Source organism: Aythya fuligula, chromosome 16 (assembly GCF_009819795.1).
Source record: "Aythya fuligula isolate bAytFul2 chromosome 16, bAytFul2.pri, whole genome shotgun sequence".
NCBI classification, from domain to species: Eukaryota; Metazoa; Chordata; class Aves; order Anseriformes; family Anatidae; genus Aythya; species Aythya fuligula.
In genome coordinates, this window is record NC_045574.1 from 319239 (window position 1) to 332738 (window position 13500).

General features: G+C 55.0%; 1 protein-coding gene across 1 annotated transcript; it reads left to right on the top strand.

The window, feature by feature from the left end:
- Positions 1-13296, top strand: LOC116495782 (opsin-5-like). Its single transcript, XM_032198493.1, has 6 exons — positions 1-167; positions 7273-7360; positions 9417-9579; positions 9909-10036; positions 11192-11520; positions 12724-13296. The coding sequence occupies exons 1-6, from the start codon at positions 111-113 to the stop codon at positions 13294-13296; spliced, it is 1338 nt and encodes a 445-aa protein (XP_032054384.1). The 5' UTR covers positions 1-110.
- Positions 13297-13500: the final 204 nt, after the last annotated feature.

Below are 13500 nucleotides of genomic sequence, written 5' to 3' on the forward strand. Positions count from 1 at the left end.
CTCTGCTGAGCAGAGACAGGTCAAGTACTTCGGGTGGAAAACAAACCCCAGCTCCGATCAGCAAGGGGCTCGGTGCAGCGCTCCCCACCTCCTTGGCTGTCGCTCCGAGGATGTCCTTGGAGCACCTCGAGGCGCAGCATGGGGCCGGGATGGACCCTCAGAGAGAGGTGAGGGCATCGCCGGGCACAGGGGGACTGTCCCTGCTAGGGTTGGGGGGGGAAAAAGGGGAGCTGGGTATGCTGAGCACACGGGGGGGGGGGAGGAGGGGTTGAACTGCGCTCCCCGTGCCTCAGTTTCCCTCTGAAAGCAGCTCCGGGGGCAGCCAGTGGGGTGCCTAAAATGGGGAGGAGGGGATGGGGCAGGGACCCAGGGATGGGAGCTGGGCAGGGCGGCTCGGGACAGAGCTGTCCGCAGCCCCGGTGCTGAGCCGCGGGCACAGAACCTGCCCCTCCCCGCCCCGGGACAGGGGGGACCCGCTGCCCCCAGCACCCCCGGCGGGACACGGAACCCCCCCCAGCAACCCCTGCCCTGGGTTCGGGGGGGGTTCGTGGTCCCCATCAGCCCCGTGCAGGGACCCCAGCCTGGTATGGGGACGCCGGGGGGTGCTGGAGCATGGCGCTGGATGGGGTCCGGCAGCCTCGGGGACTTGGGGGTGTGTGAGTGACACAGCTTTCTGAGAGCACCCGGGTGGGCGTGGGGCTACTCCCCCTCAGTGGGCTAGCAGAAGCCCTGGGTGGCTAGCAGAGGGAGGCAGAAAGCAGACTGGTTTGTGTGTGAGCCAGGGGAAGGGCAGCCCGGGCACAGGACAACTTTGTGATCTACAAAGCGGTTTTGAGGAGGTGTCAGGGGGCTGCCTTTCCTGTGAAATCTTTGCAGTCTGTCTTTCAGATATGAACAGTCGCTCAGCTGTGCTTTTTTGCTCTTCTGTGAGTTTTTATTCGCTGTATTTGCTAGGCAGGGAGCAGTGTCTGAGCTTCCCCTGCGCTAGGAATGGCACTGATTGATCCCTGCCATTCACTATAGAAAGAGGCTGTAGGTCAACTGAGGTTTCAGGCTCATCAGGTTTCCTCCTCCTCTCCGAGAAAGGCTGTGACTTGTGGCACCTTGGCTGAAAAAAAGCAACTGCCGAAGGCTGGAGAGGGAAAGGGCAAAACTAACAACCACAATAAGTAAAGAATAGGGTTTTTCAGGCAGACAGCAGGAATGTGTGCCATCAGGAGAGCCCAGCCATGTTAGGGTCCTCCCATGTGCCCAGATGCCTGATGTAGACCTGGGATGTAGGTTTAGGCTCGATTCTTCCCATGAAAGCAAGAATAGGGGATGGATGCAGAATATGAGGGCTTCCTGCTAAAGCACCTGTGGCAGCAGGTGTTTGGAAAACCACCTCATTTTGAAGTCTGATTAAATTGAGGGGAAAGGAGCTTTCACAGTCTGTCTCTTCTTAGAACAGAGCCTGAGCAACAGAGCTTAAATCAAATTCAGCAACAGCTTTGTATGCTCAGAGACTACGTGGCTGGGCAGTTTGATTTTAAAGGGCTATGTCGTGCCCGCTGGGGAGCCCATGAAGAGACACTCTTGACTGAAGGCCCTCCTGGAGGAGGTAAAGATGTAGTCTTGATTGAGCACAGGCATGTTCTGGAGCCTCTTTGAGCTGGAACAAACCTCCAGCAGCTGTTTCTCTCAGAAATGAGCGTGAACGTGTTTAGTCCCCACGCTGCAGGCTGCGCAGCTTGTGATTCTCCCCACTAACCCTGACAGCGCAGGCAGCAGCTCTGCAAGCTCCCCTCGGCCACACGCCCACCTGAGGGAGCTTTGCAGAGCAGGGGACAGCTTTGTGCAGGTTGCCAGGAGGCAGGCTGAGCCAGCACAGGATTGTAACATCGGCAGGGAGGCAGGCTGCACACTGTCTTGCTTCAGAAGGGTAAAAAAGACCCAGGTAAGCAGCTCCTAGGGCCAGGCCCCAGCATCCCACACACACAAGCTCAGACAATGAAGCACCAACAACTTCACCCGGGGAGGAAAGGCGTTACAAGCTCCAGATGAAACAGCATGGGAAAGCCTGGGATTTGTTCAATAGCTTTCATGCTGGCCCAAGTGCCACTTGTCAGTGCACTGCACATGGCTAAGGTTAGTGTACAGGAGCTGGCTGGTGATTTACTCTCAGACACAAAATGACAGCTTTCTGTATTTCTGCAAAACTGATTTGTAGTCCCCATGTTGATGACATCAGTGTGTCTGTCAGTACAAGAGCTGCTATTTGATCATTTTCTGCATTACAACGAGCAACGTGTACTTTGCAAATAGCTCAAGTACAACCATAAAAATAAAGCCTGTCCCAAATAATATATCAGAAAGAAAAGTTCATCTCCCCTGGACTTTTTAAATTTTTTACCAGCCTGTTCTCACAGGACACCCGCAGCTCCCTGCTGCACTGCAGGATGGAGACCTGCCAGGGCTCTGAAGGAAATGAAGTCCTGCAGGTCTGCAGGCTTTGCCAGTTCTCTCCTCCCTTGCTACACGTGTGAGGAGCAGGAACAATTCCTTCCAGACCATGTTGGGTCTTGCCCTGTCTCGTCTCAGTGCAGCTGTGTGACCATAGGCCCTCCTTTCTCCTGGGCAGCATGTTCCTGATGTATGCTTTGCTGAAGACAGCAGACAGACGGTGTGCATGCGCTGTGTTCAGTGTGTCTGCCCTCACAGGCTCCTGGGGAAGCATGAAATATGGCCTGGAGGAGATCTGTGCATTATGAGAACTTCAGGAGTGACTTGCTCGGCCCTAAATAAAGGTTGTTTGCAATTAGGTTAATAAAGGATATCATTCTCATGGCCAGAGCCACTCAGTCTGGAACAGGGAGGCATAAATCACCCATCCCTGTACCACGGGCACTCTTTATCCTGTGAAGAGCACAGCAGGGCATGGAGTGCTGTGCTGTGAAGCGCTGAGCATCCAGGGTGTAGACGGGGAGATGAGCCCAGCCGGCCCCTTTCACCACAGGCATAAAGTCCTCATGTATCCCCCCAAATTAAGGGAGTCTTCCAGCACCCATCACCTCCACGACCTCCTCTCCCGCTGCACTCTCTCCCCCTGCACCAGCTCTGCTCCAGGGGGAGTTGTTCCTGGCCCCGTTCCCAGGTGCCACTCGGCAGCCTGGGACTGGTACGGGGTGCATATGGGGATGGTGGGAACAACCGGCAGTGCTGAAGGCACTGGCATGAGCAAATGCTGTAACCCAGTGCCCCAGACAGAGAGGCACCCACCCCCAGTGCGGTGTGCAGTTATCCCAAAGGCTCCTATCTCAGTGTGCATGTCCAAAATGTGACTGGGAGCTCTGTCCGTTTTCTGTGTGTATGGTTAAGGGGAAAGTAACAGTCACTTCCTCAAGAAATTCTGAAGAGAAACATAAAAGGTGAGGAATAAGTAGCAAAACCTCATCCTTCCTTCCCTTTCCACATTCAGAGTGTGGGTCAAATAACCTGGTGGTTTTCTAATAAATTTAACCTTAGGAGCAATTAAAACGCTTTGGCATGCAAGGAAGGGAGAGGCAGGCTCTGTGGGACATTCATCATAGAAAACACTTTGAGACTGGATTCCTGTTAGCTGGGAAATTACATATTCTGAAGAAGATTTTTTCCCTGACAATTACCATTAGGTGTCAGGGGGATGTTCTCTCCCTGCCCTGCTTGCTCCTGCGTGTGCTGGTGAGGAGCAATTCCCATTTCCTCACAAAACTCATAGGAAGTGGCCTGAAAAAGGGAAAAGATGGGCTCCAATCTTTTCTATTTCCTTGTGATGGAGGAGCCCTGTCAGAGAACTTTTCTGATTGTCCTTCTGGACATAAAAAGCTTTAATTGTTGAGACTGTCAGGAACTGGCAAACTGGGACTGCAAGAACGAGGAGAAGTGGAAGAGGAGCTGTTGAGGAGGGAGGGCTTATAAAGGGGGAGAGGGCTCAGAGCACTCAGATATTTTTGCATTTGTAACAATTTCTGCAACATCCTGTCAATTCCACCTGCTCCCTTCAATTTGAGTCTTAGATCCTCTCCTTGCCTTTCTTGCAGCCAGCTGTCTTCTACTAAAGCCCGGATTTGCCATTGCTGCTTTTTCCTAAGATAAAATGACTCACAAGGTTTTAAACAAAACCTGAGCACAAGCCCCACTGATTTTGGTATCCTGTATGAGTCACAGCACCATACAGCAAAGAGTTGAGGCCAGCGGCAAGATTTGCACCAAGCAGGTGAAGAAAGTTTGGGAAATGTTTCCAAATTTCCTGTAAGGGAATCTTATCTCTGGTTATCTCTGTAGGATACAGCATGCACCTCCCCAGCAAGGTCCCTGTGCCCCTGGCTGGTTTTGTTGCCTCCCCAAAATCAAGTGGTGCGTTCTCGATGCCAAGCCTGGCTTGCCCTGCAGTGTGAGCCCAGGGAGAGCAGTGTTCAGGCAGGTTTTCCTGCAGGCTGCCCGTGCAGAGAGAGCACACTGAAGCTGCAGGGTCCTGGGGCTGAGGACGCAGAAGGGGATGGTTGCCTTCAGCCTAACCCCTTGGGGTGAATCCTAGGAGCAGGTTAGGAGCTGAGCAAGCTGAAGAACTCAGAGGGGTTTTTTAGTGGGGTGCAAGTGCAAAAAAGATCAGGTAAGGAACTGCTTCCCTGGGTATCCAGCTCTGGCTGAGGACTGGGTGCAGCTTCCCACGTTAACATCAGCTGGGACATTGCTCTGCCTGAACCCTTCATTGTTGGTGTGGCTGATGTCTGCCTGGGCAGCCACACCAATGGGTGCTTGGGTGTCCAACCCCGCAGGCCAGCAGCCTTGTCCGAGCTGGCAGGTGAGAGCCAGGGTCTCGTTCCTCTGTACAGCACACGCCGCTGTTACTTGAACGCCTTGCTGCACACGGAGGAAGATGGGAAAGATCCCAGGAGGCTGTAATTTCACTGAAGGGAAAGGTTGTGACAGGAAGCAGTTTTGCATTGGGAAACCCAACGAGAAGTAGTCACACCACCTGACTGTGCACATTTGTCTTCACAATGTCCATCCAGCACCACGGGGCAGCCTTCCAGGGCCAGGTGGGAGGACTGAAGCAGGGCAGTATCTCCTCCTCATCACCCAAATCCAATAAGTGACCTGAGGAAGGACACGTGTGCCACACGGCCTCTCGGAGCTTAGCAGGCTGATGTAAGCAGAGCTTAATTTAAAATCACGTTTGCATCAAGCTGTTAATCCAGAAACCTGGGCAAAGCACGTCTGAAGGGTGTGGGAGTGTGCCAGCAGCACAAGAGCTCTGGCCACATCTACATGTAAGAGACCAAGCCCAAACCCAGCCTGTTGTTGTTCCTTCCACCCGCAGGGCCCAGAAGCTCTGTGCACAGCACACCCTCGCCAGGACAGTTTTGCACAGACCAGCTCCCGGCTCCTCACTGTCCCTGCTTGCTGGGGGAGCAGGAACCACCTGGAGAGGCTGGGCGTTCACCAGAGTGGACCAAGAACCACAGAGGACATTTGCAGCTCCTGTTAACTGAATTAACCTGCATCCCGCGCAGCATGCAGGCACTGGTCAAGCAGGAGTGATCTAGTCATAAAAATATTTGATTGCTCAGCATCAGGGGCCTGAGATGGTTCCACCTGCTGCTCCTCAGTGAGTCCATGTCAGCTGCATACATCCCATGGGCTGTGTGCCCCCCTAAACCCCAAAACCACAAAACAGGCCAGAGAAGCCACGAGCCATTGGCATTTGGCAGCACAGGGCAGTAATACACAGAGCAAGGAACTATTGGCAGGATCTCCTGGCAGTTTAACACCAATTAGTGCCCTGAAATACATTTACACTCCATGCTAATTTACTTGTTACTTCAGGTAATTAGCTCCATCTGTCTGAATGCAGCCTGGGATGCGGGGCGGGCACTTTTACCTGGGTGCAGGTAACAACTGTGGTTACATGTGGGCTCCATGGCAGTGGTACTCAGGGAAAGAAATGCTCCATCTCCTGGCAGTATAGCTCCCAAGCAGGATTGTGGCTGGATAGGGCCATGACAAATAAGTCAGGGAGGGATCCTGGATGGGGCCATGGCAGGTAAGTTAGGGAGGGATGGGGTTGCCTGTGCCGTGGTGCTGCAGCCCAAGTGGGATCTCGGGCTGCAGGGACTTGTGCTTGAAGCCCCTCTTCTAGTTTGGAGCAGCACATGTCTGGGTCTTCTGTGCCATTTGTCCCTGCGGGCTGCAGGGTGGCACATCCCTCTTTTCTTTCTCCTTCACTCTAGCGGGGTGCTTTCAGAACCTGGACCAACAGCACTCTCCTCTCCCAGCCCTATTTCCCCCACCCTGCTCTCAGGATGCCAAGCACCAGGTACCAACCCCGAGTGAAGGGGCAGCACCTTCACGAGCACCACCTATGTGTGGTCCCTGAGCTGTGCTGTCCTGCTGTGCCAGGACATTAACCGGGGAGCTGTGCTGGGTGCATGCCCTTCGTTCACCCCCTTCCCACAGGGCCAGACCAGCTCCCTGCTCTGGCACAGCAGGATATGGGGCAGGAACGAGCATCCCATGGGCACTGCCACGTGTCAGCATGAAGCCATAACCCAGGCTGGCCCCGGCTGCCTCCCTCAACCGGAGCAGCAGTCCCCCGGCAGGGCAGCATCCTCGGTTCTCATCCAGCCTCGGGAGGAGAGACAGGATTAATGCGTGCCTTAAACATCCCAGCCAGCAAACTAACAGCTGTCGAAACACATAAAACACATAATTGAACCATTATTTTCTCTCCCCCCCCTCCCCCTCCCCCCCGCCTGGTTTTCCTCCACCTGAAGGAACTGCTTTTCCATTTATTTGTTATCAGTGAAGGGAGTGAATAAGTTGAAACTCATCTGCTGCTCTGCTTCACTCCCCCCCCATCAACTTCCTGAGCATTCAGGAGCCTTTGGCTCGGCCGCACAGAATAGCAGGGAAAGTAATTAGGCTGATAAACCTGGGAGTCAGGCAGGCACCCCCAGAAAGGGATTGGCTTTTTGCTACCTTTTTTTTTTTTTTTTGGTATTACACCTTCAAGTTCTGTGCTGCCGGCAGTGGGGCTCAGGTTATAATTATAATGCAGATGATCGGTGTAATCTGTAATTAAAGAAGCGGTAATCAAGTGGGATTAGCAGCCTGAGCTTGTTGCCAGCCCCCCAGTTGGCTTGGTGTCGTGCCCAGCATCACAGCAGCAGCCTCATGCAGCGGGCCCCGGGGTGCTGGGTGCTGCCGAGCTCCCTAAAACACTCCCACCTCCACTTGTACCTTGCTTTGCAGATGGGAAATGCATCCAACACCTCCATGTTCACCTCCACCCTGTCGGAGAGAGAAGACCTGATTTTTGGCACACTCTACCTAGTCTTTGGTAAGGAAAGGCAGCCCCTTGCACCTCTCCCCCTGCTGCCGGCAGCACAGGTGTGTTGCAAATAGATTTTTACCCAAATTTCCTTTAAAATTTATTTTACACTCATATTAAATCACAAGATCAGGTTGTGTGATTAACAATACTTTATCATCAGCCAGTTTGACATAACAATTCAGTGGAATTTACTACAATCAAACCAGTGACTTCATTCAAGATTCAAGAATGCATACAAGATGCCCTGCAGGGTATTCAGGGGTTTCTAAACTCAGTTGCACTTATGAGATTTTCCCCATTCTGGTGAATTTCTCACCCTTCTTCCTCATCGGTGTTTGTCCATGGATGAGCCATGGTCCTTGAGGGGTCACCCTGAGAGACACCCCAGGGAGATCGAGGCCGCAGCCCACTGGGATCCCTGGAGAGCTCAAGGGGCTCTTTGCTTAGGAGCCCTATTTACAGGACCACAGATGACTGACTGTCAGTCAGTACTTTTCCATCCTGGCTGTGGTTCCCACAAGGCAAATTTTGTGTTGCCTTGTGCCATTCTGGTACCTCCCAGGATGTGCAACTCTGCTGCTTCCTGGACTGGGCCACCACCCATGTGCGATCAGGGAGCACCCGTTTGTGCTCACCCCTTCTGCCTGTTGCCCCGAGCCACCAGAGGATGATGTGACATTTTCAGTTCAGCCAACAAGGGGCAGAAAGGACCCCAGGACTCCCGTCCCCTGGTGCCCATGCTGCCTGTGCTCCTCACGGCCAGGCATTGCAGCCCCCAGGGAGCAAAGCCACCAGCCCTTGTTGGGCAGCCCCAGCACATGGAGCAGGCGGCAGAGCCTGCAGACCCTGCGGACACCCTACCTGGGCCAGGTTGGGTCACCCACACTGTGGGCAGGGGGAACTCATGGGATGCTCCCGGAGCCACTGGGATGACAGTGGTACTCCAGGTGCTAATGCTGCCTGGAGTAAATCTGGCCAGTTGTGCTCAGTGCAGGCATGAGCAGGGAACTGGACCAGCTCTGCAGGGAAGAACACCTCGTGAGGCTGGGAACAATGGCATCAGGCTTCCCTCCTGGGACTCCAAAGCCTGGGATTTGGCCAGGTCCTGTTTCAGGTCCTGGCCGCTCCGCAGCTTTGGAAGCCGGCTGTAACCACAATATTTAATTTACAACCCAATCCATTAGGGAGAAACTCCAGTCCTACCCAAGAGCAGCAACGATTCCCCTCCAGAGGAGACAGAAACTCTTCAATGAAAGCACCATTACATAGTATAAAAACAAAAAGAAAAAAAAAAAAAAAGTAAAGAGAGGGAGAGAGAGAGAAAGCCCTTGCTATGAAAAATTAATTGCCACTGTTGTTTTAACCACATTAATAGCAAACAAAGAGTTTTGTTTGCTATTTTTTTTATTTATTTTTTATTTTTTTTTTTAATTTAGTCTGGATTTTCCTTGATCTTTGCGATGCCTTTCTTCTTGTTTATTTTGTTACCGTGACACTGGACGGTGCAGACCCACACCAGTGATACTGCCAGGAAGAAATTAAAAAGGCAAGTGGGCCCGGGTGCTTGGCCTCACATCAGAAGAGCGATGACACAAAGCTCTTTTTATTTGTCTAGCTGGAAGGAAGCGCCCCCCTGCTCCTTCCAGCTGGAAGGCCTAAGTCTGGCCAGGTCCTGCACCGTCATTGCCTCTGCAGGATCTCAGGAAGGGGAAGGGATCAAATTCGATGGAAAGTGGCTCCAGATGTGCTCGCAGAGCTCTGCAGGTTCCTTGGGCTCACCTCCTTGTCCTGCTCTGGAGGGGGAAGCCCAGAGCCCTTTCCCCCCGTGGCGGGCATCTCTGGGGTTTGCTTCCAATCCTTCAGGAGATCCCGGCTCCTGCCCTGCCTCTGGAGGTTCATCCCCCTGGGGTGAACAGGCAGGCAGGCTGGGGAGGACGAAGATGCCCGGCTGCCTGCCTGTGCCCTCTCTGCTGGGACCCAGGGCCATCTCCTGCCCACAGTGCTGGGGAGGGGACGCCCCTTGCCCCGCACATGCGGCACCATTTGCCTGCCCCTTTTGCAGGCCTCATGTCTCTCTCGGGGAACTCGCTGCTCCTGCTGGTGGCCTATCGCAAGCGGTCCACGCTGAAGCCCACCGAGTTCTTCATCGTCAACCTGGCTGTCAGCGACCTGAGCATGACAGTGACGCTCTTCCCCTTGGCCACCCCATCCTTCTTTGCACACAGGTAGCTCGTGGACGTGGCTCTGCGCAGGCTGATGGAGCTGGGAGGGGTTTTCAAACCTTGTTTGGAAATGTGGATTGCCAGGGCTTGGTCTGGGGCCCCAGGAAGGCTGCTGGGTGGCAGCAGGGTGCCGCAGCTCCCCAGGCATCAGGCTGCCTTGCTGGGCCCCATCCCACACGGTGTGGGCACTGCTCCTGTTCCCAGTGCCTGTGGCGGGGACATTTGGGGACCAAACTGGGGGTGAGCTGGTGCACGTGTGTTTTTGGGGATGTCAGGCAGCTGTCCCAGGACCAGGGGAAGGGCTGGGCATAGCTGGAGGCTTTTCCTTGCAGGTGGCTGTTCAACCAGGCCATGTGCACCATCTATGCCTTCTGCGGGGTGCTGTTTGGGCTGTGCAGCCTCACCAGCCTGACAGTGCTCAGCGCCGTGTGCTGCCTGAAGGTCTGCTACCCGGCATACGGTAGGTGCTGGGTGCATCATCTGCGCCCCCTCAGTTACCAGAAACCTTTTTGTGCCTCCTCTTACCGGCCAGATTCACCTCTCCTGGGAAAGCTCTGCCCCACGGCAGCCTGTTCCTGTCCATACACTGGGACTCCAGGGGTTTATCACCTCCTGTTTGGAGTCGCTTCTTCATTTCCTCACCTCAGCTGCTAATCCTCCATCTACCGTGCGTCTTCAGCATTGATTTGGGATTAAAGACCAAGAATAGAAAAAAGAGGGGAAATCAAATAGCGTGATTTGCAGCCAGCACCCAAGGTACACCCTGCCCTCCCTCTCTCCTGCTCCCTGCCCCAGCCAGCCTGAGCCTTCTGCTGGCTGGTGGCTGCTGCTGGCTGCAACGTGCTGTGTACCCGGCACCTGCCACTGCCTCAGGGGTGATGCTGGAGCAGAGTCACCTTGGGTATGTGCCAGCACATCTCAGGAGATCACTACAAGGTGGGAGGAAAGATAAAAATGAAAGGAGGCTGTTAAAAGGCAGCCAGGTACCAGCGCCCTTTCCCTGCGCAGGTTCTGCTCCTGAGCTCAGCTCTGTGGACTGTTGAGCTTATCTCCCCTCATGTATGTATTGCGAGGAAATGGCTAATCTCAACGTATTTTTAATTGCTCATTTTCAAAGGGAAACATTATTCCTACAGGTGGCTGAAGATTTAGCACTTTGTGCTGAGCTCTGAGGGGATCAGAGTGGTTTAGGTTTGATGGGGGATGGGACAAAAAGGAACCAACTCGCCTCCCTCCAGGCTGTCAGAGGGAAAAGTCCTTGACAGGACAGTGCCTGGGGCTGTTTAGGGCAGCCCCGGAGCCAGCTCCCCATGCCCCAGGGCAGGCTGTGCCACCCTCCCATCCTCATCCTGCCTGCCCATGGGTGCAGCGTCCCTCCATGTGCCACCAGTGGCCACCCAACCTTCCAGCGATGCCTCCCGATGCAGAGAGGCAGCACCACCAATGCTGCCCCTCTACAATTAGTGGGTGAAATCCTCAAGGTTCTCCTGCCCCCTTGGTCCTCTGCCCTATCCCCGAGCCCAGGGGTGCGGGTGGCTGTGGGTGGCAGCCCCGGGTGTGCTCCCCTTCACCTCCCTGCCCCTCAGGAGCGCCCCTCACGTGGACCCCTCCGCAGGTAACAAGTTCTCCCCCTCCCATGCCGGCGTGCTGCTGCTGTGTGTCTGGGCGTATGCCCTGCTCTTTGCCATGGCCCCCCTGGCTGAGTGGGGCAGCTACGGCCCCGAGCCCTACGGCACCGCATGCTGCATCACCTGGGAAGCCTCCAGCCAAGAGGCCACGCTCTACATCCTCGCCCTCTTCATCTTCTGCTACCTTCTCCCCTGCCTCCTCATCCTCGCCTCCTACTCGCTGATCCTGTGGACGGTGCAGGTGTCCCGCCGAGCTGTGCGGCAGCACGTGTCCCCACAGCGCAGAGCCAGAGGCACACACGGCCCCATGGTGAAGGTAGGGTGCTGGGGGTGCTCACTGGGAGCTGCTGGGCAGGGTGGGGGCTCCCAGAGCTGGGACCCAAACGCCTGAGTGCACTCCTTAATGTAGGAATCAGTTTGTTCTTTCTAAATGGCAGCAAAAGCAGCCTTGTGCTTGTGCACCCCACAGCAGAAGGGAGCAGCACACACCACACAAATCCCAGCGTGTGACCAGGAGCATTAAACAGCAGAGGCCGCTGCTGCTGCCACCCAGCACGGAGACACAAACAGAACCCCCAGAACCAGGAACATTGACAATTTTCCCATTAGATGTGTAACAAACAATCCGTGTGTGGCTGTCGCCTATCCCCCTGGTCCCCAAATGTGGATGCAAGAAGGAAAGAGAAGAGCAAGCTGAGCTGTTGGTGGGACTGGTTGCATGTAGCAGCAATCGGCTGCCCCGCACAGCCCCGTGCTGGATGTCCCATGGTGGCACCACGCCGTCCTTGCGAGGTGGAAGGGGCTGCAGCAACGGTGTGGGGCACTGCTGCTCCCCGTGAGTTCTCCTGGTGTTTGCACCCATGGATAATAACAGATTTCTCCTCATTTAAAGCCATCAGGTGGAGGAGTTTTCCTTTTAAATCACATTGGAAAACATCATAAAAGGAGCTTGCATGAGTCATTGTTCCCCAGACTATGAGCTAAAACTATAATTTACCAGGGATATGTCAAAAAAGTGGATACCCTTTAAAAAAGGAAAAGAAAACAGCTCGCAAGCCTGACCCTGAAGGAAATGTTTGTGCCTCCTTAGAGGAGGGGATATGAGCATGGCCCATGTCTGGAGCCTGTTGGTCGGTCAGCACAGGTTACAGAAGGGATTTTGGGTGCTACCAGAGGCTGCTGCAGTCTGGTGCTGGCCTGGTCCCAGAGGCTGTTCACAGCCAGGTGCCACGATGGGCTGAGGTTATTCCCACATTCCCAGGTGGGCCGGGGTGTGACTCGCCTGCATCAAAGGTTTACATGTTCATGCTGGGATGTGCGGGCTTGGGGCTATGCTGTCTGACATCCTGCTCTGACAAGAGCTCTGGAGAGCCAAGGAGCTTTCCCGGGGGTGCAACTGACAGCTTGGGTCCCATTGCACACAGCAGCCGTGGTCGGCCTTGGGCTGGGTTTTGGGGAGGGTCAGCACCTCGGGCATGCCACAGGAGTCTCACGGCACCTCCATCTCCTCCTCTTGCAGCTAAGCATCGCCGTGTGCTTGGGCTTCCTGGCTGCCTGGACCCCTTATGCCGTCGTCGCCCTGTGGGCAGTCTGCAGAGGTGCCGGCCAGGTGCCAGCACTCGCCTTCGTGCTGTCAGCCGTCTTTGCCAAGTCCTCGACGCTCTACAACCCGCTGGTGTATCTGCTCTTCAAGCCCAACTTCCACAAGTTCCTCTCCAAAGACATTGTGCTCCTCCAGGCCATCCGCACCGTCCTCTGCTGTGGCTGCCTGGGCACCATGCTCCAGCCCTTCCCACCTGGAGATGCCAGCACCCGCTTCTCCCTGGGCTTCAGCCACCACCATGGGGCCTGCAGGAGCTGCAGCGATGCTTTTGAATCCTTCAGCAACTACCCCAGGTGCTACAAACTGCCCCAGGGCCCTGGCCCCTCGCCCATTCCCCTGGCCATCCTGGCTGATGGGGCCACTGGCCAGCCAGGGCTGAAGAGCGCGGTGCAGGTCATGGTGCTCATGACACGGAGGAGGTCAGGGCTGGGCGCTGCCAGTGTGGCAGGGGAGGTGCTGCCAGAGGGGATCATGAAGGATCTCCTCTGAGTGCTCAGAGCCCAGAGGTGCCCCAGCATCCTGGCCCCAGCTGTGCCCGAGCCCCACGTTGGAAGAAAAACCCCAAAGTGGAAAAACCCAAACGCGACATTTCTCTCATCTCTGTACCCGATGGGTCCCCAGCATGTTCCGAAGATGATGTGACACCAACCTTGCGTCCCCTTCTGGTGTGGCTCTTGTGACTTTGAGCCTAGC

Excerpts from the sequence above, each read along its gene's own strand:
- LOC116495782 (XM_032198493.1), top strand. The coding sequence starts at position 111 with ATGTCCTTGGAGCACCTCGAGGCGCAGCATGGGGCCGGGATGGACCCT. Across the intron at positions 7,361-9,416 it reads CACACTCTACCTAGTCTTTG|GCCTCATGTCTCTCTCGGGG; the intron begins GTAAGGAAAGGC and ends CCCCTTTTGCAG. Across the intron at positions 10,037-11,191 it reads GGTCTGCTACCCGGCATACG|GTAACAAGTTCTCCCCCTCC; the intron begins GTAGGTGCTGGG and ends ACCCCTCCGCAG.